The 25552-nt window shown below is 44.8% G+C and overlaps 6 protein-coding genes across 6 annotated transcripts; 4 read left to right on the forward strand and 2 right to left on the reverse strand.

Moving 5' to 3' along the window:
* Window positions 1–1821: 1821 nt before the first annotated feature.
* On the reverse strand, window positions 1822–3415 carry EDB91DRAFT_1081213 (uncharacterized protein; the record flags this gene model as incomplete). Its single annotated transcript, XM_041315355.1, has 10 exons — window positions 1822–1912; window positions 1965–2005; window positions 2160–2171; window positions 2388–2538; window positions 2590–2786; window positions 2914–2997; window positions 3052–3095; window positions 3118–3214; window positions 3306–3359; window positions 3410–3415. The coding sequence occupies 10 exons, from the start codon at window positions 3413–3415 to the stop codon at window positions 1822–1824; spliced, it is 777 nt and encodes a 258-aa protein (XP_041178350.1).
* Window positions 3416–3680: 265 nt separating this feature from the next.
* Window positions 3681–4260, forward strand: EDB91DRAFT_1081214 (uncharacterized protein; the record flags this gene model as incomplete). Its single annotated transcript, XM_041315356.1, has 4 exons — window positions 3681–3846; window positions 3868–3875; window positions 3923–4115; window positions 4220–4260. The coding sequence occupies 4 exons, from the start codon at window positions 3681–3683 to the stop codon at window positions 4258–4260; spliced, it is 408 nt and encodes a 135-aa protein (XP_041178351.1).
* Window positions 4261–13953: 9693 nt separating this feature from the next.
* EDB91DRAFT_1026622 (uncharacterized protein) lies at window positions 13954–14158 on the reverse strand (the record flags this gene model as incomplete). Its single annotated transcript, XM_041312646.1, has 2 exons — window positions 13954–14046; window positions 14099–14158. Coding segments are annotated over 2 exons (153 nt in total), but the record flags the coding sequence as incomplete, so codon positions are not given.
* A 2176-nt stretch (window positions 14159–16334) lies between these two features.
* On the forward strand, window positions 16335–18477 carry EDB91DRAFT_1081215 (uncharacterized protein; the record flags this gene model as incomplete). Its single annotated transcript, XM_041315357.1, has 5 exons — window positions 16335–16743; window positions 16908–17056; window positions 17091–17686; window positions 18052–18223; window positions 18328–18477. 5 exons carry the CDS (start codon window positions 16335–16337, stop codon window positions 18475–18477), a joined length of 1476 nt encoding a protein of 491 aa, XP_041178353.1.
* A 2030-nt stretch (window positions 18478–20507) lies between these two features.
* Window positions 20508–20949, forward strand: EDB91DRAFT_1081216 (uncharacterized protein; the record flags this gene model as incomplete). The annotated part of the gene is made up of 2 exons (XM_041315358.1): window positions 20508–20558; window positions 20665–20949. 2 exons carry the CDS (start codon window positions 20508–20510, stop codon window positions 20947–20949), a joined length of 336 nt encoding a protein of 111 aa, XP_041178354.1.
* A 3803-nt stretch (window positions 20950–24752) lies between these two features.
* Window positions 24753–25437, forward strand: EDB91DRAFT_1081217 (uncharacterized protein; the record flags this gene model as incomplete). The annotated part of the gene is made up of 5 exons (XM_041315359.1): window positions 24753–24759; window positions 24782–24880; window positions 24932–25068; window positions 25111–25295; window positions 25359–25437. 5 exons carry the CDS (start codon window positions 24753–24755, stop codon window positions 25435–25437), a joined length of 507 nt encoding a protein of 168 aa, XP_041178355.1.
* Between the last annotated feature and the right edge of the window lie 115 nt (window positions 25438–25552).

Below are 25552 nucleotides of genomic sequence, written 5' to 3' on the forward strand. Positions count from 1 at the left end.
AATACAAGCTTGTTTGGAAGGACCAATACAAAAAAGTGATTTGTCCAGTCAAAGCTACAGGTGATGGCATCCCCTGCAAAAGACAGGTATTTTGTTTAAAAACACCTCAAGATTCAAGATTGACTTACATGCAAAAAAAGGACAGGATCTACGCTGCCACTCTTCAGTTGCTGAGTGAGCTTTGAAAACGAATGAGGCATGCGTGGAAGACTGGTCAATGATTAAACTCACAGTGAGATCGGCAACACTATGAACAGGAGAGGGTACACCTCTTGAAACTGGGAGGGAAGGAACCATCTGGCATGTCTCCATATGCTTTGTGTTTCAAATGCTTGAGTGTCATATACCGGATCCGAGCACCCCCAACACCACCTGTGAACATCTCTACCCCTGTTTCCCCGTCCACTCCATCCCTCCTTCTCCGACAATGCACAAAGTACATCTCAGCAGGACTAGCCCTGCTACCTCCACCCTGACTCTGCTCCACTCCTCCGACACTACCCCTATTGTTTCCAACACTATACCCCTCCCATCCGACCCTATCTGGAGTTCCGCTCCTCCCCTATTGGTTCACCAATCCTACTCCTACTTCCTCCACTTTCTGACCCACTCGGTTCCTTCAGTTCCGCTGTGTTGCCCCACCCAACTATTAGTCGTGCCCGACCGCCTCACCGCTCCACTCCTAGACTAGGAACCACTCAACTGGTCCTATCTCCATTTAGTATCATAGTTCCTCCTTTCGGATCACTGGTAACCACTATACCCAAGTGATTATTGATCTGTTGTGTACATACTGTTCTCCGAGCCTTATTCTCATATGTCTCAGTCATCCTCTTGTAATACTGTACACTCAGCACATAGCCTTCTGATATGCTATGCTCATTACTTAGAGTATATAAACATATGTACATTTGTCTGTAGATACTCAGTCTGAATATTACCTTTCTAAAGCCCTGCTCTCTTGTCCCTATTCTTGGGCAAAACCCTTGATAACTCCTGTTTGCCAGCCTAGGGGATTGACTCCCTAGGTCGGCCGCCTTCTCCGCTTGTCCGACTTCCCATGCCTCCGCCACCTTTCCCATGTTGGACTTGTGGCCAATACTCTGTACTCTGTCCTCTGCTCCATTCCTACTGTTAGCTCCGACTGCAGTAACCCTCTGACTCTCCCCTATAGGGCGGACCAATCTCCACCCGACATTCCTGCACTCACCTAGTAGTCCATCAGTCCTCCTTCGGAGGTCCTCTGCTCCAACTCTGTTAGAGCTCGTAGAACTTGAGTTAGACTACAATCCAAAATTAGGGGCATGTACTCGGGTAAGGGGCGCAGCATATGAGCTGAAGCCAAGCCCCTCAGACTCTGTCTTACCCTTGAGCATGGTCTTAACATTGAGAATTTTACCGGCAGCTCCACAGGTCACATAACTTGAGGAGCATGAGGTGTGCAGACTTAGGGAAAGGTTTTAACTCACTGTACAGGTCCAGCAATTGCATATGCAATGGGAGAGGAGAGAATTGCTTCTTGCGACTGGGAGGGAGTGGAGCCATGTGGATTTCCTTCATTGCGATTTACATTTCGACTTGCACTGCAGGGAATCTGCACTTCTTCTCACATGGCAGTATGAATTTTTTGAGAGAATCATCAATGGCCTTCCATTTTGAAATTACAGGGGGCTAACAATGATTCAGTTTTTGCATATGAAACAACATGTACAGGTGAACAGATCTGAGAGCCTGTGTGGCAACCATGGCTAGAGGATGATGGGGAATGACGCAGAATTATGCAACATATTTATTGCAAGTTGTGGGTTGCCTGCTCACAAGCTAGACAATAGGCCTACCCCCACGCTGACTGAAATGAACTAAAAAATCAAATGAGCAAATGGATGCAATGTGTCGTGTCATGAGGGTATCGCTGAAAAATATAAAGTCAAATAGTCAAAACAATACTATTGTGGTTGACTCACAAGTCAAAACTCCTATCTATCCTAGCAAACAATAGTTTATCCTGGACGAGGTGACAGTGCATAAGTCCAAACAAGATATCATATGGGTCGACTCATGAGTCTAAACTCCCATCTATCCTAGCAAACAATAGTTTATCCTGGATAAGGTGACAGTGCATCAGTCTAGACTCTTCAATATCATGTGTGTCGACTCACCAGTCCAAACTCCTATTCCTACCAAGTCCAAACAACTGTCTATGAAAAAAAATCATGGGTTGCTTGGTGTTTGGTGCCGAACAGCAACTTGCATGTAAATGTGCCTGATATATAACAATTATTTCACTTGGCATGAAAAGTAAAATCAAGCCTAACTGCATTACACCTGTGATCGCGATTGAAGATACAAGGGAGAGAACAGGGGCAAGATCAAATCGGAAGTCCCACCTGCTGAGCAACAGAGATTTGCAGAGGAACATTGCAGAGGATCACATGGTTAAAGGACTGTATGCACTGGGTGGTAGGAACAGTGTATTTATCCACCCTGTCTTTGAGATTGCTCACAAGCAGGAAACTGCCCTCAAGAACAGCATTGCCACTGCAGCATACACATGAATAATGTGTTATGCGAAACAAAACCCCTACTTACATTCTTCCTTGCACCTTCTTGCGCCACTTTAGATCCCAAGGTTCGATAGAATAGCAGAATCTGAATATAAGGGTTACAGTGAAATCAAGAATGGAATGGGCAGCCGACATTTCACCACTTTCCAGATATGACACTAGGAGGGAAGCACCATTGTAGTAGAAGTGAACTGTGCGGGCAACATACAACTGTTTGTCAGGCTGCAAGGCGATGGTTGTGAGGGTTTCTGACCAAAAAAAAATCAACACCATGCAATAACTGACAGGTAGGCAGCCCACTGTCTGGTGTTAGGTTCCAAAGATGCGGGTGACCACCAGTGGCACTCACCAGACACCAATGAACAGGATCCCAAGCTAGCGACTCCACTGCACCTGAGTGGCCCATGGTGGTGCTCTGGAATGTGAACAGTGCCTGAGGTGATCAACCATCATCAGCGAGAGCAATAACAATACCCCTATCACTTACATCATTGCTCCTTTCATATACTTGAATGTTGCCATCTGAAGCCCCTGAAAGCAAATATTGTTTCACTGTGATTGTCAATGTCCATCCAGATAATGGCACTGATATAACCTGCTGCTGGTGTAAAGATTTCTTGAATCATTTCACTGGATACCAAGCTCTGTGACTATCATTGCCTATCTTGCTCTTAGTACAAGTTAAGTGAGAGAGATAGAGTGATTACCTTCAGTAAGGAGCAATGCTCCATGTATACTCACAGCCAATACATTGACTGCCTTAGTGTGGTGAGTGAGAGTATATTTGCTAGAAAACTACTTTGCCATCAACAAAAATATAACTTAACTGAAGTTGAAGGACTTACATCCATGATAAAATATTGAGACATGCAGGAGACAAATTGGTGGTATTTAACCATCTGCCTAGCACTGACAGCCAAAGTGATCATGAAGTTCATAAACAAAAAGCATTGTCGACAATTGGCCAATTGTCCATTCACCACCATGGAAATGGGAGAAGCTTACAGATTTAGAGTTTGATAGGGGGGATTCTGACTTGATCGGTGATGAGATCGTTAATTGTTTGATAAAGACTGCCCGGCCTACTTTTAAATCAGGAAGTAAGTAACTCAAGCCATGAAACTCATGACATCGAAAATACCTTCTCGCAAACACAGCACCATCAATACACGGTTCAACCTGTATGGCAGACCTACACCGCACTCCCTTATGGGAACCGTCAATGCATATGAGATGCAGGAAATGGAATGGGGTATCAAGGCATCAATAAAGTCCTATGAGTGTGAGCTTTGACAATGTGAAGACGACAAAGTAAGTAAGTTAATTACCTACAATTCCTGCCTGCTAAACATTTCCAGGACGTGTGGATGGGGTCTGCTATGGATCTTGATCTCGACCTGCCTATCAGTGCAGGGAATGGAACATATGGCTGTGTAGATAGCACAAGGTCAAATAATGAGGTTAGTAACTCCTCACCGCCTGTCAACACTGCAACTTACTGTAAAGTAAAGGAGATTGGACCCCTGGCCATCATTCTGATGATCAACTGTGGTGAGGCCCAGTGTTATGGCTGTGCTTATCAAACTTCTTTTCTTCCTTTTCCCTTGATCCACTGCTTACTACACATGTCTCTTATCATGCTATATTTAGTTCAGTATTACTCAGAGGCCTCATTGCTTATGCATGTGCTTACTGATACATACCTATTATTATGTCACACCCTGTACCCTGTCTACTATATAAACCCTAGCTATGTGGCACTGATTCTTCAGCTTAACCAACACTGATTTTCCTTTGACATCTCTGACTTGACTCTAAGATACCTCTTCGGTTCTTAGTCTTTATTTGAAACTTTGGGCGTTCTTTAGACACTTGTCTAGAACGTAACACAAGACCGACTGTCTTGTTGATTATTGTTTGTCTGTGTTACACTTGGCGTAACAAAAGGTTAAGCTCTATCACAAGAAGATGCTACCTTAGTAGTCGTCGCAAAACATCATGGCTTATCGAGAGCAGAGACATTACTCCTTGGAGTCAGACCAAGAACAAGAACATATCTCTGAACCAGGCTCACCTATCCAACAAGATCAGAACGAATACTTTGAAGGATACGGACCAGATCAACCAGGACCATCTGAACCCGTTCAACCTCCACCACACACACCAACTCCTCCATCTGTGAAGAAAATGGGCGAAATTAATTTGAACAAACCAGCTCTCTTTGACAGGATCACAGAAACAATCCAAGGTGTGGTGGACATCAGTCACCACTTACATTGCTATCAATGATGCAGTATATGACACAGACACAAAATGTATTGCATTTGCCACCTCGTTCATGCACAAAGGACACGCACAACAATGGGCCACAGCTTGGCTCAATAAGAAGCACCCCTCTATGCATACATTAGGAAAGTGGGGAGAATTTGCCACTGAATTCAAGACAGTCTTCTTCCCAAAGAATAATACATTGGCTGCAATAAATATGCTTATGAAAGCAAGGCAGACGTCGACCATCTCCGCATACATTACCTACTTCAAACAAATTGCAGCAGAAGCTGTTTGCGTCGATGCCAACGTTGAAACAACCTGTTTCAGACAAGGATTGAAGAAGGAAGTACAGGAAGCAATTCTAGTATGGGAGAAGATACCCGAGAACATCAACGATTGGATTGATGCAGCAAGAGAATACAAATCCAGAAGACAACTCATTCACTCCAGAGATAGGAGTTACTCCAAGAAAGACGATCCATATGCAATGGATATCGACAAAATTAAAGTAGACGAAGAAGAGTCTACTCCAGTACACAACACCAGGCTTTCACAATCCAAGCAAGACAGACATTGCAAAATGAGACTCTGTTTCAAGTGTGGAAAGAAAGGGATTATGAAGGATTGCCCAAACCACAGACACTCCGCTCCTGGTTGGCAAAAGCCAGCTGGATGACCAGTCCATGAGACTAAGATCGAACCAGATGATCAAGACGCAGAGTACCAGGAATTCCTCACTTGGAAAGCTTGAAAAGCGTCAAAGACACCTTCTTCTTCTAAGAATGATTTCTAAATGGGGAGACCAGACTGGCGTCGGAAACCCCTAGTACTTCTATTGGACTCATTGTATCTTCTGTAGGTGATTCGAATTCCATGCACATTCCTATTTCAATCAAATCCTGCAAGTCCAATAAAACCGCCAAAGTAGCTGCCCTTATAGATTCGGGTGCAGCTGGAACATTCATTGATTGGAAATACGTATGAAAGAACAACTTCTCAACTCACCATCTCTCTTCACAAATTGAAGTCCAAAATGTAGATGGAACAAAGAATAAAGCAGGAACCATTACCAAAGCCTGCAATCTATTCTTCTTAGCAGGAGGTCAAACCATGTTCACTACCTTCCTTATTACATCCCTTGGAGGGGAAGATATCATCCTCGGACTTCCATGGCTCAAGAACGAAAACCCACAAATAGACTGGACTAAGAGCGTAATCTCACTGGAAGAAGATCCAGTCATGATTCAAACCCTTATCGTTGATAGAGCAAAACACACCTCTATGCAACCCAGAATAGAAGAAATCCCTGGCAAAGAAGCATATACCTCCTCGGAAGAAATCTCCAAGGAACAACCAGAACTCATACCCGAAGAAGAAGAAGATACTGAAGAAATCATTGAAGATCTAGATGATGATGAAGTTCTTATCGCTTATGTCAAGGGCGAAGAATTTGTAGGGGTCTATGAGAAAACAAACTTTGATACACCACTCACTCAAGAACACATTCCCCCTACGTTCTCATTCATATTGTTAGGTACCATGCCGACTCAGGAAGCAGAGGGGTCGGGGCTTGGCTTCAGCTCTTGCGCTGTGCCCTTAGCCGAGTACGTGCCCAAAATTTGGAGCAGGTCCGACGTTTATCCGATGATAGGATGAGTGGACCGCTTTGGTCTGCTTTGAGGGTCGGGGAGTAAGAGCTACTAGTGGCAGGCTGACTAGGAGCAGAGCGGAGAAGGCAGGGAGTGATGTGGAGGGTGGATAGGAGCAGGGGAATGTTTGGTAGGGGCAGGGAAGGCAGAGGATAATGCAGAGGGACAAGGAAGAATATTTGATAGGGGCGGAGTATAAGGGAAAGACTTAGAGTACGGCTCTAAGTCGGAGCAGAGGGTCGGAGGGTCGGAGGTGACAACAAGTTGAGACTTGTGTCCAGAGGAGGCAAGGCCATACTGAGAATTCTCACAAGATGTAACTGCGAGAAGACAAGTAATATTAAGACTGAGGAAAATATCTAAGTACATGATATGTTATATACTACTATGTATGAGGCAGTGATCAGGATAACTATGTAGTAAAGCTATGTACCAAGGATATAGTTTGTAAGTATTTTACATAGGCAAAGACATAAGTCGGAGCGGATATCAATATGTACGCATCAGATCAGCGATCGGGCGGTAATAGGAATTACTGGTGATCCGGAAGTAAGGGTCTATGTACCAAAGGGGAAAGTATATATCTAAAAGGGGAAAGAGATCCAGTTGAATGGAGAGGATATGGAAGGGGACCGGTTGAGTGGTTGAGCGGAAGCATAGGGCGGAATGTGGACTTGTGATTGGACGGAGCGGAGGATGGATGGAGCGGAGGGGGTTGGAAAGCAGAGTGGATATCAATATCGGAGCGGTCAGATCAGGTATATGACACATATCCCGAACAACCAGAATTTCTCAAGTCCCCAACTCTGCTTGATTCATCTTCACTCCTCTCCCTGTTCAAAAGGCTGCAAACATTGCACAACAACTAGCACAAGAAGCATATGCTAAAGAAAAGCCGAAGAGGTTTGAAGAACTTGTGCCCAAGGTCTTTCATATGTATAAAGATGTTTTTGAGAAAGCGGCAATTGGATACTATTCCCCCATCTTGACCTTTCGACCACAAGATAAAACTCAAACCTGATTTTGAACCACAGGTCGTGCAAAATCTATCCATTGTCTGCACCAGAAGAAAAAGCCATGAACAAATTTGTTGACGAACACCTAGCGAAAGGAACTATTGTACCTGTCTCAATCCCCACAAGCCTCCCCATTCTTCTTCATAGGAAAGAAAGACAGGATCTCTTTGACCATGTCAAGACTATCGCAAACTCAACGACTGCAACTGTAAAAGATGCTTACCTCTCTTCCCCATATTCCCTGACCTCATCAACAAACTAAAAGGCGCTACTATCTTCACAAAGATGGATGTTCGCACAGGATACAACAATGTTCATATTCACGGATCAGATAGATGGAAAGCAGGTGTTCAAGATGTCACAAGGACTCTTTGAACCCACTGTCATGTTCTTTGGTCTTTGCAATGCTCCTGCAACCTTCCAAGCAATGATGAATGACATCTTTTCTGACATGATTGACAAAGGTTGGATGGTCATATATATGGACGGACATTCTTATTTTCTCTAAAGACATTGAATCCCACCATAAACGAACCACTAGAGTTCTACAACGATTACGTGACCACCAACTCTCCCTCAAACCCAAAAAGTGTGTCTTTTGACTTCCGAGTGAAGTTGAAATATCTAGGCCTTCCTTATTCGCCCCAGCCAATCTGAATGGACAAAGTCAGTTGAGACGGTGTTGTCAAATGGGAACAACCTACCACTGTCAACAGTGTTATTCTTATGGTCGAGTTATTTGTGTTTGAGTTTCCATTTGACTCCATTAGCATGTGAGTGAATCTTCTACTTAGGCTTACACTTGTTTACATAGACTTGCCATAGGTAGCATCCTGTGTGGTTGCTCTCAGCAACTGACACGGACTTGGTATGTACACTCATTAGTTAACACACAAAGCAACACTGGTCTTTCACTTCATAGTCATGGCTGTTCAGTTGGCTATCTAACACAACTCGATCATTCTTGGATTGCAATTGTCCTTCACGCAATTATCCCCTTGCTCACCACTCACTCAAGAACAGAATGTCTGAATATTCAAACAATTGCTCACTCCAAGAGCTCTATCCGCCCTGTCCTTTCCATCCCTGACAAAGATACGCCATTTGCAATAGCAGTCAATGCCTCTCTTTATGCCACTGGGGGTGGCCCTCCTGCAGAAAGATTCCAATGGCGATTGGCACTCTTGCTCTTATCTCTCTCAGACTTTCTCCCCTGCTGAACAAAACTACCAGATATTTGATCGGGAACTCCTCGCCATCATCTGTGTTCTAGAAGCTTGGCACCATTATTTGGAAGGATCTCCTTTTCCAGTTCTAGTCATGACTGACCATAAAAACCTGACCTATTTCCACCAAGCCCAACAACTGAACCGTAGACAAGCCTGTTGGCTCCTCTTCCTCTCTCGCTTTGATCTACAACTACAACATGTACCCGGCAAAGATCTTTCCATTCCCGATTCCCTTTCCCACAGGCCTGATCACGTCCCAGTCGACGCCACAGACAATTTGGATGTTACTGTGCTACCAGACAGGTTGTTTATCAACCTTATTGACACCGCTATGCATGACAAACTTTGCATCTCCTCATCAGTTGATGTCGTGGTTCAGAAAACCATTGATACTCTTTCCAATCCTGCTCTACCCCTCCCTATGAAAACTACTCTTTCTGACTGGACCTTCTCTGGTGATATTCTAACCTTCAAAGGCCATGCTTACGTTCCACCTGGACCTCTGCGTAAAGAGCTCATTTCCCTTCACCACAACACTCCGACCGCTGGTCATTCTGGCCATTTTAAGACTCAGGAACTCCTATCATGCAATTACTGGTGGCCAGGTCTTCCAACCTTTGTATGCAAATTTGTTGAAGGTTGTGCTGTTTGTCAACAGAATAAAGTCAACACTCACCCTACGGCCCCACCACTTTTCCCTATTCCCGCTCCCTCTTCTACCTGCCCCTTTGCTCAATGCTTCATTGATCTCATTGTTGACTTACCCCTCTCCAATGGCTTCGATTCTATCATGGTTGTGGTAGACCATGGGCTTATGAAGGGGGTGGTGCTCACACCTTGCAACAAGACGATTGATGCAGAAGGAGTCGCCGATGTATTCTTCAACCGTGTCTATACACGATTTGGCCTCTATGACAAAATCATCTCTGACAGGGGACCTCAATTCGCAGCCAAGTTTGCACAAGAACTAGGACGACTCTTAGGATACAAAATTGCCCTTTCCACCACATTCCACCCTCAGACAGATGGAGAAACAGAATGAGTAAACCAAGAACTAGAAGTGTATCTCCACATCTTCTGTGCGAACGATCAAATTTCTTGGTCAGAAAAACTTCCTATGGCAGAATTCATACATAACTCCCGACATCACTCTGCACAAAACACTTCACCCTTCTATCTCATGATGGGATATCACCCTCAAGTGCTACCACTGGCTACCGAGAAATTGGATCTCCCAGCCATTGAAGGAAGAATATCAGAACTCCAGAAGGCTTGAGAGGAAGCCTTATCATCACATGAACTCGCTAGACAAACCATGAGGCAAAGAATCACTCGATCGTTCACACCATTCAATAAAGGCGACAAGGTTTGGCTAGAAGCAAAGAACCTTCATCTCAATTACCCCAATAGGAAATTAGCACCCAAGCGAGAAGGATCTTTCACTATCTCAGAAGTTCTCGGACCAGTCACATACTGCCTAAAACTCCCGAACCAATGGTGTGTTCATCCGGTATTCCATGCAGCGCTTCTTACTCCTTATCACGAAAATGAAGAACATAGTCCCAATTTCCCATCGCCACTTCCTGACCTTATCGATGGAGAAGAAGAACATGAGGTAGAAGCTATCTGTTAGGTACCATGCCGGCTCAAGAGGCAGAGGGGTCGGGGCTTGGCTTCAGCTCTTGCGCTGTGCCCTTAGCCGAGTACGTGCCCTGAATTTGGAGCGGGTCCAACATTGTCCGACGATAGGATGAGTGGACTGCTTAGGTCCGCTTTGAGGGTCAGGAGGTAAGAGCTACTAGCGGCAGTGTTAAGACCATGCTCAGGGGTAAAGTGGAGTCTGAGGGGCTTGGCTTCAGCTCGTACGCTGCACCCCTTACCTGAGTACATGCCCCTAATTTCAGAATGTAGTCCGACATGAATTCTATGGGTTCCAACAGGGCGTCGGAACAGGGGTCCTCTGAAGGAGGACCGACGGACTACCAGGTGAGCGCAGGAAAGTTGGGCAGGGGTTGTTCCGCCTGACAGGAGGGGGGCAGGAGATTACTATGATCAGAACCAACAGTAGTAGCGGAGCAGAGGGAACTGCTTGGATGAAGTCCGAAGCAGAGCGGAACGGAGGGGATGGACGCGAGAGTGTGGGGTCTAGTTCCGACGCATGGGAAGTCAGATGAGCGGAGGGACGGGGGAACAGGGGAATAGGGGAATGGAGGAGTGGGGGAACGGAGGAATGGGGGAACGGAGGATTGGAGGATTGGAGGATTGGAGGATTGGAGGATTGGAGGATTGGAGGATGGCCAACCTAGGGAGTCAATCCCCTAGGCCGGCTCAACAGGAGTTGACTAGGATCAGTCCCAAGTCAAAGAACAGAAGAGCAGGGCTTAGAAAAGGTAATATTCAGACTGAGTATCTACAGACAAATGTACATATGTTTATATACTCTAAGTGATGAGCATAGCATGGCAGAGGGCTATGTGCTGAGTGTACAGGATTACAATAGGATGACTGAGACATATGAGAATAAGGCTTGAGGAACAGTATGTACACGACGGATCAGAATCGCTAGGGTATAGGGATTACCGGTGATCTGAAAAGTGGAACTATGATACTAAATGGGGATAGGACCAGTTGAGTGGTTCCTAGTCTAGGAGTGGACCGGTGAGGTGGTCAGACAGACTAACAGTCGGGTGGGGGAATACGAGCGGAACTGAAGGACCCCCGTGGGTCGGAAAAGCGGAGGGAGTAGGAGTAGGATCAGGCGGACCGATAGGGTGGAGGAGCGGAACCCCAGATAGGGTCGGATGGAAGGGGTGTGGGGTCGGGGGACATAGGGGTAGTGTCAGAAAAGCGGAACGGGGTCAGGCGGAGGTAGCAGGGCTAATCCTGCTGAGATGCACTTCATGCATTGTCGGGGAAGGAGGAATGGAGCAGACGGGGAAACAGGGGGTCGGACCAGCAGTAGGGATGTTTATAGGTGGTACTGGGGGTACTCGGATCCAGTATATGACAGGAGCAGAGGATGGATGGAGCAGAGGTGGTCGGAAAGCGGAGTGGTCGAATCAGGTATATGACACTATCCTCGGACATAAAGGAACTCTCTCACAACAACACTTCCTCGTTAAATGGAAGGGTTACCCATTGGCCGATAATGAATGGTTGTCAGAGTCTGATTTAGCCAACTCCACTGAAATCTTGAACAGATATAAGCAGGCACATCGACTCATTCCCCTCTCAACTTGAACTATCATCACGCACAACAGCAACCCCAATGTTCCTATCCCCAATCTTCACTTCCCTGTCTTCTCTCCCCATCCACACTATATGACCATCAGTCAAAGAAATTCTCCTGAGCCCCCTCATCCTTCATTCCCTTTACCAGCAACTAGATCGCCTTCACCATATCGTATTTTCAACAAACCTATTATTCCTACTTTTATCAACACTCCCACCAGCCCCATTACAATCAGAAATTGTGAGTGTGTTGCAGCTTGTCGACGAGCAGCTCCTTGGAGAGTAGTGACCGACCCCTACTTGTCTGATCTTGAAGATCGTAGACTTCACCGTAGGATCTTGTTGTTGTCCAAACTCTTCAAGAATCCCATCAAGGATGCTATCGATACTGAACCCACGCTCAATGCCCTCTATGACCTCTATCGTCTCGGAGATTGTCTCAAAAACACCTTGGAAAGGCATAATGCCAAATACAGAGAAGACGAGCTCTTCTCTCTCAACTATAGCATCCGAGACATCAAAGAGAAGCTCCAACAATTGACGTTGATCGTCATGCAAGAGAGGGGCTTCTTTGAGGTACTAGATGGGCTTGGTGGAACAGAGGATGGTCGTCACCATGGTCTTTAGTGAAAGTCTGGGACTTTCCATGTAAGAAGGGGGTGATGTTACGGCTGTGCTTATCAAACTTCTTTTCTTCCTTTTCCCTTGATCCACGCTTACTACACATGTCTCTTATCATGCTATATTTAGTTCAGTATCACTCATACACCTCATTGCTTATGCATGTGCTTACTGATACATACCTATTATTATGTCACACCCTGTACCCTGTCTACTATATAAACCCTAGCTAGGTGATGCTGATTCTTCAGCTTAACCTACACTGATTTTCCTTTGACATCTCTGACTTGACTCTAAGATACCTCTTCGGTTCTTAGTCTTTATTTGAAACTTTGGGCGTTCTTTAGACACTTGTCTAGAACGTAACACAAGTCCAACTGTCTTGTTGATTATTGTTTGCCTGCATTACACTTGGCATAACACCCAGTGGTACCAGTACCAGTCGCCAAAAAAAAGGAAACTTGTTCGTGGCCTGCACAAAGGCATTAACAAGTATATCAATCATCACTGCAAGAGGGAGCATGCCAATACTGACCAGTTACGCAAGTGCATGTACATTGCGCTCCAAGCTGCATTGCTGGACGATGTGGATGTTGATAATATCATGGTGCCTGATGCGGGTTTGCACCAAGCCCAAGCTGGAAAACATAGTGTAAGGCGGATTATTGGCAATATTAATTTGTATGAATAATGTTGTTGTTATAGGAGCTTCAACAGGGCTACCTCATCTCACATGAGGTTGCACGATGATTCCTCAATGGAGTCAATTTTATCATCCCCCACGGAGTGAAATGTGGCCTGGTATCCATCGGAACTGCACTAACTACAAAGTCATCCATTCCAGGTATCATCCATAAGACAGGTGAGTTCATGAACCTTCCAGAACGCCATCATTCCTAATGTAAAGGAAGGTTATCCTGCCACAATGCCAGGACAGTTTCCAGACTGATTATTTGAACATCTAAAAGTCTACTGGTACCCCTGTACAATAGTGTGTCAATATGGTTGCTGCAAATAATGAATGAAGGCTTATCATTTGTTTGTTACAAGACATGTGCTCCACATCAATCAAATCTCATCTATTGATCTGGTAAGAGTAGATCAATGACAATGGCAATTGATTGACTTACCAACCTGCTTTATATATTCTTTCAACCTGGGGAGATTGCTTGGTATTGTCAGGTATTGGTAATGTTGGACAAGTGTTCATAAATATTTCCCATGCCTAAGTATCATGGCTACAACTATTTTCAAATATATATGGAGCATATTGCCAACAACCCAACTTCCATCATAACATTCAAGGATAGGATATCATTTCTGAGCCTACCAGAGATGAGTAACCAATACTGTTGACCAGACTGATACCTACCTCTGCATACACAATGGCTAATCTGGGCTGTGCTTGGAGCTTCCAGGACTTGTTGACTTTTAGATATTCATGGGCTAGTTGTGAAACAAAAGCCTGCATGGAAAAAATTAAACAGACAAGATACAACAGCTACAAGAACATGCACATGAGTTTCTTCATATTCGGAGGCAGGCCAGCCAAGTGCCTCCTGTAAATTATATCCTCCTCAATTGATACGGGAGATATCTCCTCGTGGTTTCAGAATCTTCGCTGGCAGAGAGATGGGTCACTGAGCCACTGGTGTAATTGGTTGTGCGGCATCAGAGGTTGACAAGTCTGTGTCGCATGAAAACAGTTGATGTTGTGTCAATGGGGGAGGGGTGTAGCTGCATTCAGGGGGGAACTCACAATGAATGGTGAGTGGCTTGAAGTGGCGACAGTACCGCCATTTAGAAGCTTTAGGCATAGCTCAGTTAGACAAACTTGTTGAGCCAGAAACAATGAGCTTACCATTACGATCAATAGGACTGTTAGTTGTGGTGATTGAGCACCTTATGGTGCGAGTTATTTGCCTTATATCATAACCTATTGCTCCAGACTTGCCTGTATTGCCAGACTTGACTTACTCACCTTATTAAGCTGTGTTTACATATGTTTACATATCTTCGACTGTAGGTAGTGAGTCTAGTGGTCAGTTGTTCCTCAGCAACTGACACTGGACTCTAGGTAAAGTCACTTCATAGTTTACACAATATATAAGCAACTGACACTGGACTCTAGTCCTGTTCACTCTCATTAGCTCACTTGTGGCTTGCTTCACTTGGTTATTCTAACAAGGACATTATATATTTTGGCAATGTGCACATCCTGATGCTGATGGAATGCAGTTAGTTGCAGTCAAAGTCACTACCTTGTAGTTACATACAATTTTGGTAACTGGTTATGACATTCATAATGATGGCCTTGTTGTTTTCAAGGAACAAGGACTACATTAACATTAACATTAATGCTACACAAAATAAACATGATCATCAAAAGAGAAAGCTTGAGTAACAATGTTTCGAGGCTTAAGTAGTGAATGGGAGAATCAAACTCCACTGGAGGTATCCAAAGTGGCTGAGTGGTTGAGCGGCTGCTGGCAAGTTCCATTGGAGCTTCGACTGAGTCTAATTCACTACTTAGGCAGTGAATCCTTGTTTTGTTGATTTTCTTTCTCCTATCATAATCCACCCCAATGAAATGTTGCATCTGCATTGGCTTCATTAGACTGGAGCCTAAGATTAAGCTGGGCGTCATATGCATTTCTTGTCTATAGCCATATCATGTACTTCATATTGCTTTTGCACTTATTGCTAGCATTGTTGAATTTGAGAATGTGTAGATTTGTATAATTAGTTATTAGTTAGACTTTGCGTATTCTGGCAGAGCTTGCTGAGTCTGATTCTGATTCACTACTTATCGAATACAACACTTGGTGTACTTTCTTTTTCTCCCACTATATGTGTATGTGGACTCTGCTGTTACTAAATATAATCAACTTATACATATAGTTGTACATATTATTATTTCCTCAAACAGCATAGGCTCTTATCTGGCATATCTTGATATCTGGTATGATGACACACTTTACGACCATGAAGAAAAAATGATATCTACATATAGATCTTAATGATGAGGCACTGCACTTCATCTTCCCACCACCATGATGAGTACCTCAACATCTGTCATCTTGCCAACATTCAACTCATCAAGTGCATTCACCTCACCCCCCCCCCCCCCCACCAGTCACGTATAGACAAGCTCTTGGACAAAGGTCTTGAAGGTAATGTCCTATGGGAAGAAATCGATCTCCCTGCCACTACTCCTTCTCCCAAGAATTCTACCCAACAAGTCCGGCAAGAAAACTGCCTCCACAGGTGCGCACACAAGAACCAAAATGGGTGCTTCTTTTCAACACCATCTATATGGCCATGCACATCTCATATCTAACTTGCCCTCAACGTTCATCTATCTTCCCTTTTGAGCCCAAATATCTCGAACACCTGCCTTGACAGTGGTCACTGGAGTTCTGCCTTGCTCCTATTTTGGATGCAACCAACATCCAAAGGCTTGGCTTAGTCCTTCATTGTGACATTCAACCGAAAAGCTGGGTACACGTCCTCACATGCGTTGAGATCACTGAATCTGATCTTGGTGCAAACCATGACATACCGTTGTGCAAGGGGGTGATCACCAAAGGTTATCTCATGATGTGAGAACAGCCCTGGTGTTGGTGCATCGTCTTATTCAGCCTAGCAGCAAAACATCTTCGCACCCATTATATGGACTGCTCAGGCCTCATCATCACACATCCCATCTTAATCACAGCAAACCCAATGTGTCTTGTCGACATGCTAAACACCATGTCACTGGGGAACAGTAAAGCCCATGGCATGGATACCACCATGCGCATGTGCAATGAGTCCTGCAAGCAAACACAATGTGAAGTGGGGGACCAGGCAATTGGCTGGATAGAGGACAAGGAAAAGCAGAAATTATTGATCATTGCTATTTTGTGGAGAAGCCAGGGTATTCTCTCCTGCAGGACTATTTGTTATTGCGTTCAGGATAAGGATGGAGTTGAATATGCACTGAAGGATTGTTGGATGGATGAGGCAAAGAAAGATCATGAAGAAAAGGTTCTTGAGATGGTCTGGGGCATTCCTAATGTAGTTACTCTCATTGCCCCTTGGGATGTCAAGTATGAGGGAGAGCCCGACTCTACATTGCACATCCATAACCACCACAGGAAATTCAGTCCTGGATTTTGCTGTATATATCACTGACACATGCTTTTGACCCCTGGTGGAGAGCTGCTGTTGACATTTTCGACTAAATGAGAGCTAATAAGCGCTTTTCGAGACCTCGTAGTCGGTGGGTTTGTTCTTTGACTGTTCAAATTAAGCTTGATCTTTACATTGATTTCTTTTTTTTAGCGCATAAGGCAATGATCAGGAAGAAAGTCCTACACAGAGACCTTAGCCCCAACAACCTAATTATTCATGAAGGGCATGGCTTCTTCATTGATTTTGACCATGCCCAGATTATCACACAAGGCAGCACTAGTATTCATTCACCTGGTACCGTGAGTCAAAGTTCAGCATTTAATATAATATAAGTGGCTAATATCATTGTTGGAAGGGCACCATACTGCAATTGCGAGAGCCAAGGGTTGGGGAAATGTGATGGTCGAACATACTGCTAGTGATGATCTCAAGTCCCTATTTTACATTTTCATTGAATTTGATACCTCGTTCGATGGGCCAAAGGGCAGTAGAACAGACCCGAGGAAGGCGGACTGGTGGGGTGAAGTCCTTGAGGGCATGGGTGCCACCACCACTCCATATAAATCGGGGTTGGTGCTCGTGCTGCGGCACGACAAGGAGCTGATGAATCGCATGATGACTTACTTTGGTGGAGTCAGGGATCTAGTTCAGGCATGGCACTACAAATTTCTTGATGTTGATGCCAATCAGATGCATGGTGGTGTTACTCATGAGGAGATCGAGGGGCTCCTCAACACATGGGTGTCTCATGCAGCAGTTGATGAGCCCCATCCTCCGGAGGAAGTTCTTCAAGCCTCATTATTGACATCTGAGTCAAATTTTGGTTGTATGAGCCGGAACATGGTTCTGATGGCAAGATTGCAATATTCTTGTTTTGTTAAACCCGACAGTGGTGAGGCTGCCACCGTCCTTTGCTCTCCCTCCAGTCTGTGTGTCTGATACATCAATATTTTCATTCTATGAGTCGTACCTTCACAATCTTTTGCTGTCATCACAGGACTAGAATTACACACTTTGTAGTAAGAGTAGTCCTACTGTTATGCAAATTTGACGAGTGTTAGAGTATGACTTGTCAAGACCCAGCTGGAGATATGTCATAGGTATGCACCAAAGTAGCATTATCTCTTGGTAGGGCCAACACCTCAAGAATCACAACTTCGGTCAACCACTGGTTCAGACACTTTGCAATATCTCACTTAGCTCTGCTTCAAATCATATTTTGTCCATGTCTGCTTGTCACTGAGCCAAGTCTGCCGTAGCAGAGTTTCAGATCTGCCAAACTATTCACCATTAGCATTTGTGCTCGTCTTGACTCGGAACAGCACATGGGGCATGCTCGGGGCAGGGGTGCCCATACCCCAACTCCAAGAAAAATGATCCAGCATGAGTCGCAGATTCAAGAAGCCCTTGCTGGAGTTCAAGGAGGAACATATAAGAGCTATAGGGCAGCAGCAGAGGCTCATCAGGTGAGATTTGGGATAATCTGTGCTTCGATGAATCAGCATATTTAATAAGATCCCACATCTTTTGTTTAGGTTTCTTTCCAGACTCTACAGGATCATGCAACCAGGCGCCACTCAGCAAGGACTCTGCACCTAATATCAATGCATCTAATATCAATGCTACTAGTAGCAGTCATTCAGTGTCGTCCCCTGCACCACATTTTGGTTTCAACTCATTACTCATTATTCCCAGTCTCACAGCCACCTGCAGCACTTGAACACATGTGGCATACTCCCTCCTCCTTTGAGTTTACAATATCAATCACACTACAACACAATAGGTTTACAAAGTTGTTAAGACAGCCAAATTGCTAACATTAACATCTAAACCTGATCCAGGTTTTCAGTTGTCATCTGAAGTATGAATTAAAACAACTACAAGAGAATTTAGTGAGATCCGGTTTTTTGGTTGTGTGACATATAGATCATTAGAGATGCATTGAATGAAAAGAATTCTCAATCAATGGTGACCTTGTGTTCACTACAAAACAGAATGAATCATTGATATCTTCTTCAGGTGTCCAAATTATATCTCCACCTTCGATGCCAGGAAGATAACCCAATGATGTCGGAAAGGCCAAATTCAGGGGTAGGTCACACAACACGATGTAATCTAATGCATGCATTCAGTTAACAAGTAGAGGAATAGGACAATGAGGAGCCCTGTCAGAAGCATCTTCCAATTAACACTGGAAGACAGGACACAGGATGGGCACATTACTGAAGCAATCCAGGTTGACAGCCGATGCACATTAGATGATACCACCAGAGCTGCAAGGGAGCATTCAGCAGGAAATTCAGGATCAAGCATTGGAAGATTACTGCGGGATTTATACCTCCTTGATATTCAGATGCATGCTCAGTCTTTGGGGTGTGACTGATACTGTGAATCAACTTGACTCAGCTGACGGACAACAGGTCCTAATGATGCCTACCAATGAGTATAATTGGATGGAGAAAGCACAGGAGGAGGTAAGAGCTATGCGAGTAGATGATGATGTTTGTAATGAACAATTGCGGCATGCATCTCTTCAATCATTGCATGAGATCAGAGAGGCAGTGGGGAGTATTGTGGACATGGTGGGTCATAGAACGAAGGAAGACCTGAATAGTGCATCAACAACCATCAACACAGGTGAGAGATATTGGATAAATGGGAATGCATACTGAATCATAACCAGATCCTAATGTCAGACGAAGATTCCACAATGCCAACCCCGCCATACTCCTGACCATCTTATTGCCTTAATCCTGAATGTTTTCGGACACATTACCAGGCCATGGTGCAATGCAGTTCTCGGGCTTTTGAACCTTCTCCTTGAGACCACACTCAGAAAGTCCAGTGGTCCGGCCATCCCTTCCAATATCCCTACCAGTCTGCAAAAAATTCGACCTAGAACCAATTACTCAGATGTTTGCTACTTGCACAAGATGTTCGTGCATGTATCCAGCTGTAACCACAAGAACAAAATAACCATACCTGGAATGCTGCACCTATACAAAGTACCTAGCATGCCATGTGGTCAGTTGTTGATGAAGTGTATGAAGGACGAAGGGCGAAAATCATGGGCACCCAGTGCACCCATACATTGTTCAAGATTTCAATGCCTTCCTTGCTAGCTTGCTTAGTCAGCCTGGAATAGAAGAAGCCATGGACCATGGAATGATGATGAACGAAAAGTATCACCTGTGAGATATCAAAGATGGCACTGTGATGCAGGATATATTAGGTCCCGACAGGAAACCATTCATGGATGGGTTGAAGAGAAGGGACCTGAGATTAGCAGTGGAGTCTCTTGATGGATTGGTTCAACCCTCATGGAAATGAGACCTCTGGCAAGAATAAATCAGTTGGGTCGATTGCGATGGGGCTACTCAACCTCCCACCCAGTCTGCAATATAGACCCAAAAACATGTACTTGGTCGGTGTTATCCCCAGACCTAGAGAACCAGCTCTCAAAGAGATAAATCATTTCCTTCATCCAGTAATTGAATTCTTCCTACCATCTTGGAAAGACAGGATGTGGTTTACCAGGACACTTGAGCATCCTGAAGGGAGACTTTCAAGGTCTGTTATTGCAGTAGCTGTCAATGATCTACCAGCTGCTCGCAACCTCGTGGGACGTGCAGGTCCCACTGTGAATCAGATGTGTGGACTTTGCTGGCAGAAAAAGTCAGACATTGTGAACTTTGACTATGACATGTGGGAACGACATACGTGCGAGGAACACAGGCCACCACCTCCGCCATGACCCACTTACGGCTGCCTGTCCTTCAAGCTCTCGTCCGAGAGACAGGGGTAACATTGTTGAGCTAGGGGCATACCACTAAAAAGAAGATGGTTGAAGCATTTTTGGTGCGCTGTCCATTTTTACCAGTCAGAAACCTGATTGATAAGTCAATAGGCCAAACCCACCCACAATGTCCCAATGAACAATGAGGATCAGATGCAAGTGGATAGCGAACCATTTGTTGCAGAGGAATTGGGGAAGGAGTATGCGGCCGACATAGAAGAAAAAAATGACCAGAAAGGCATATTTACTGAAGCCCTGACAGATGAGGAGATTAATACAATTCAAGCAGAACTAAGTGGCATCAAGCGACCTTCATGGCACCGGGGGCCGCCAAAAAAACATTGGAGATGCAGAGCATGGCAAGCTCAAGACAGAGCAATGGTGGTCGGCAATTGAATTCGACTTACCAGTGACTCTAGTAAAAATTTGGGGGGCGGAATATGGTGGTGGAGAAGAACAGAGGCAGAAGTTAGCTCACAGCACTATGCTGCTGGTGATAGCAATACAATGGGGAATGTCACATATAACATCGACACACCACGCTCAGCAATACAGGAAATACATGAAGGCCTACCTGGAATGCATTCGAGACATCTTTCCAGGCTATTCTTTCCATCCCAACCACCACACATGCCTCCACCTATACAAGTTCCTTTTGAGATACAGACCCATGCATGGCTGGTGGATGTTTCCCTTCGAAAGGATAATTGGAGGCCTGCAGAAGACCATTATGAGTCACAAAACTGGTGAGCATAGAACGGAAATACAAAGAGAAACATTGAACAAGGCTTTACAGGGGAGATGGAAAGAACTATGCTAGAGACATTCTGCGTCGCTGCAAGTGTGAAGGCAATGCTTCAAGAGCCTGGGGCACCCGATGTTATCAACAAAGCAGCTGATATTCTGCAGTGATGCTGTGCTCCTTTCACAGAAGGAATATTTCTTACAGACACCGGCATCCTATGCACAGCTACAGAATCAATCTCATATGTCTCACACAATAACACCAATATCATCAAGGCCCCTATGTCTGATGCCCTCCAACACACCTGGGACAAGACAGGGACAACTCACCTCTGTGGGAGCGACCACATCATGGAGTATAAACAGCTGAACATAGGAGGGTTGCAATATTGCAGCTGCAACTATTCTGCTCTGGATAGTTGCATGTTCTGGTGCCTGGTGTCATTGAACACATGTTCATTGTAGGGCAAGATCATGATCGGGTTTACTACATTGCAATCTGAGGTTACTTACCAGTGCCTGCAGGGTACAAAGATCCCTTTCTAGCCTACAGCAACTTTGGCATGCAGATATGGAGTAGTGCTTATAATAGCCAGTTGGATATCGTTCTGGTGTGCACAAGGGGACTTTGTCACACTGCGTCAATGCAGTGGGGAACATCTGAATTGGTACTTAAACCAATGAACAGGGTGAGCTGTTGGCGAATTCATGATTGTTACTGTACTAACTTACCTGGTAGGACTTTGGCACATGATAAGTTGGTACTCAGATCTGGTACACACTGTAAACGTGACTGTACACTGATAGTGCATGATAAATGATAAAATAGTGTCAAGCAGTGTGTGTCAAATAGGCCTAGCGCGTTCGGGCATAACTCATTAGACAAACTTGAGCGGTGTGGGTACAACAAGTGCAGTGGAGAGAAATTGATCTACTACACAGTTGGGTCTTTGCTGCCTACTGCCTCACTTGAGAGCAAGCACATTCGACCCTAAAGGGGATTGCTACTGGGAAGTACTAGTCTCTGTCTAAACGACCCTAATCAACTCTCCCGCAGGTAGGATGAGGATCCGCAAAAATGCGGAACAAGCGGAACAAGCGGAACAAGCACAGAACAAGCGGAACCTGAGCGGAATGGAAAGGAATGAAACAGAACTCAAATGGATAAAGCGCGGAATGTACTGATTCGTCGGAACTCGCAGGCAAAGTCAAAGGAAGTATATCACAAGGTTAGATTGATAGTGGGCATAAGTCAAAGCAGTCCTCTAGTAAGGTGAAGGAAAAGTGGGAAGGTAAAAGATGGGATTCAATCAAATACCCCTAAGCCCTGAGTACCACTACTTAAAGGGAAGATTATTTTCAAGGTACACTGAGGTACAGGTAGTAAGTCTCTCAGGAAGCAGAAGTGAAGGCAGGCAGTGCACATGGGCGCAATACTCCGGAATAGGGGTCCGTGCCATAAGGGCATGTGTCAGTGTGATCCGGGTAACATTAGAAGCAACGGGAAGAGAGATACAGCATACCAATGAGCCTGGAAGGATGGGGACAGGACATGCGAAGGTTGTCCGACGATGCGTGGGAATATTGGATAGTGCAGGTGGGTTCCGAAGGATGCGTGGGAATGCAGAACCCATCGGACGATGCGCGGGAAACGCGGAATGTGCGGAATATGCGGAACTGATGTGAGACGATGTGGAAAGGACGGGGTTTTACACCTACAGTGGGGGAATTCCCCACAGCGGGTAAATATGAGCTTACCACCATGAGATCATATATTTAGCGGTGCACGGACGCCAATCAGCTGCATGCATCAATTGCTGGCAGGATGTGGTTAGTTTGATAGTGTCAGAGTCACTAAGTGACTTTGGACCCTGTAAATTTTTGGATAAGGAGAGCGATAGAGGCAAGGGATGTAGTACATACATGTGTCATATCCCATACCTCCAGATCCAGAATTCTGGATCTCCCCTACGAAAGTCCACTTCCCTCACCCTATTCTCCATCCGGCGCTCCACTTTCATCTCTGGGCTCACTCCTATCTCCTTTTAGAATAACTGTTCTCCAGCTACCAGTTATGCTTACTGATCTGTTCCGTTTGTACTTCATCTCCGACTTCACTGCTTTGATCTGTTATGCACTTACTAATACTTTCCACATGCTTCCTACATAGCTTCTACCTTGCTGACTGATTTACTTATATGATACCTACAGTATATAAACCCCTGTAATACTCCGGAACTCCTCAGTTTGAATATCATCTTAGTTCTGCTCATTCCTGCTTCTCCAGATTTGAGTCTAGTCTCTTGTCCACCTCCGAGTCTTAGGGGTTAAACCTTAGGACTAATCCTCCAGCTCTACCTTAGGATAATCTAACTCTGTCCTGCTTCTACTCCGGACTTATCTGCAGTATCCTTACTCCATTCCCTGCTAGCCTTCCAGAGTTCCGCCGAACTCCCCCCATGTCTGACCTCCGGACTTCCCTGGACTTCCATTGGACTTCCCCTCTGCCTCTTGGAAATTAAAGGGCACGTACTCAGGTAAGGGGTGCAGCGCATGAGCTGAAGCCAAAGCCCTTTGAGTAACCTTTCCCTTGAGCACGACTGTAACAACATGTCAATATATGGTTGGTACCAGGAGGGAGGGACATTCTGTGAGGCTTGACAGGAGATTTCGACATTTCCTTTTGGTCTGCATGATCTATCTTGAACTTTGATTTATCTTTATCACTGAACGGCAACTTTAGTCTCTTTCAAGACTTATGCAACATTTCGAAATGCAGTTGGAGACTGGAACCAGCGCTACAAAAGTTTACAAAACTACTACACAGCCAAACTGAAATTTAAGATATAAGTCTATGAGTCTACAATTCTACAGTCTGCATAAGTAAAAAGATTAACATAATGATTGTATATGACTGTGATCGGAGGAAAGAAAGCAATGAAACAGGGATTCACTGCCTAAGTAGTGAATTCAAATCAGTTGAAACTCTGATGGAACTTGCTGGCAGCCACTCAACCACTCAGCCACTCAGCTACTTCAGGTACCTCTGGCAGAGTCTGATTCTCCCATTCACTACTTAGGACTCAAAACCTTATTTCACAGACTTTCTTATTCCACCATGTTGTAATGTAGTCTTAATGTTATATACTTATGGTTTGTGTAGCATCTCAATGTTATTGTAGTCTTTGCTCCTTGAAAACGACAAGCCCGTCGTTATGTATTAACCCCAATAGCTCAAAATGGGATTCACTACAAATAGGCTCATTGCACGCAAGGACTTTTCTTTCTGATTTCTCTCTCTCGACTCTAGCATAACTAGATAATACATACTATGGAATATGATAGTTTTTGATAGGTATTAGAAATGACTTAGGCAAGAAAGACTAGGATTGATACCTACACAATCAGTAGACATTTAGCGTTACTACATCACTATTAGTAGGATCAATGTCTAAATGACCAGTGACTTCTGAAATCGCTCCAGAAGCACACATCAAGTGCACCAAATACGTCAATGCCAGAAAGTACCTTGATACAGAGGCAGACGTTGACTCGGATGACGAGGGTATAGAGGATGAAGATGGTAAGTCTTGTATCTTGTCTCTATCTCCAGTTGTCTCATCTTCCTGTACAGAGGGTGGTTCCTTCATAAATGACCAGGCTTCTGAGGATAGTCACACACCAGCATTGTCAGACCCTCTGCAAGACGAAGCAGCATGGGACATCCTAGAGGAGTACCTCACCTTGGACATGAACTTGCCTCAAATGGAAGTGAAACTTGTTTCACACCTGGGTTCTTGATATTGTGAAGAGGATTGGATGGAGGCGACGCGTGCATTGTTCTCGGCCAATGAAAACAATACCCAGGCTTTGACAAATCTTTGCCCCATCAAGGCTTGGCACTTTTTGCAACCAGCGAAAGTTGCAGGGCCCTTGAGGGGGTCATTCCATCAATCTGCATGTGCTTGGTTCGACAAGGTGGCAGATCTCGAGAGCAGGTTCGCCCCAAGTTCTGGGTTATCACAAGTTGACCTTTCATCACAACTAGTTCCTTCCTCCAGTGAGGTCACACACCGCACTATCAAGTGTTTTATTCAAGATGAAATGGGCTCTAGCCATGCATACCACCTTCTGGAGTAGTGTACCGTGGATAACTCAAGGCCAAAATCAATAGGGTGGATTATGTGAATAACTCAAAAAACAGTGTACATGCACGGGGTCACATTAAATAACATTAAATACACTTAAAAAACTC

This window comes from Suillus paluster, assembly GCF_016628075.1.
Source record: "Suillus paluster strain FC165 chromosome Unknown EDB91scaffold_19, whole genome shotgun sequence".
Lineage (NCBI taxonomy): Eukaryota > Fungi > Basidiomycota > Agaricomycetes > Boletales > Suillaceae > Suillus > Suillus paluster.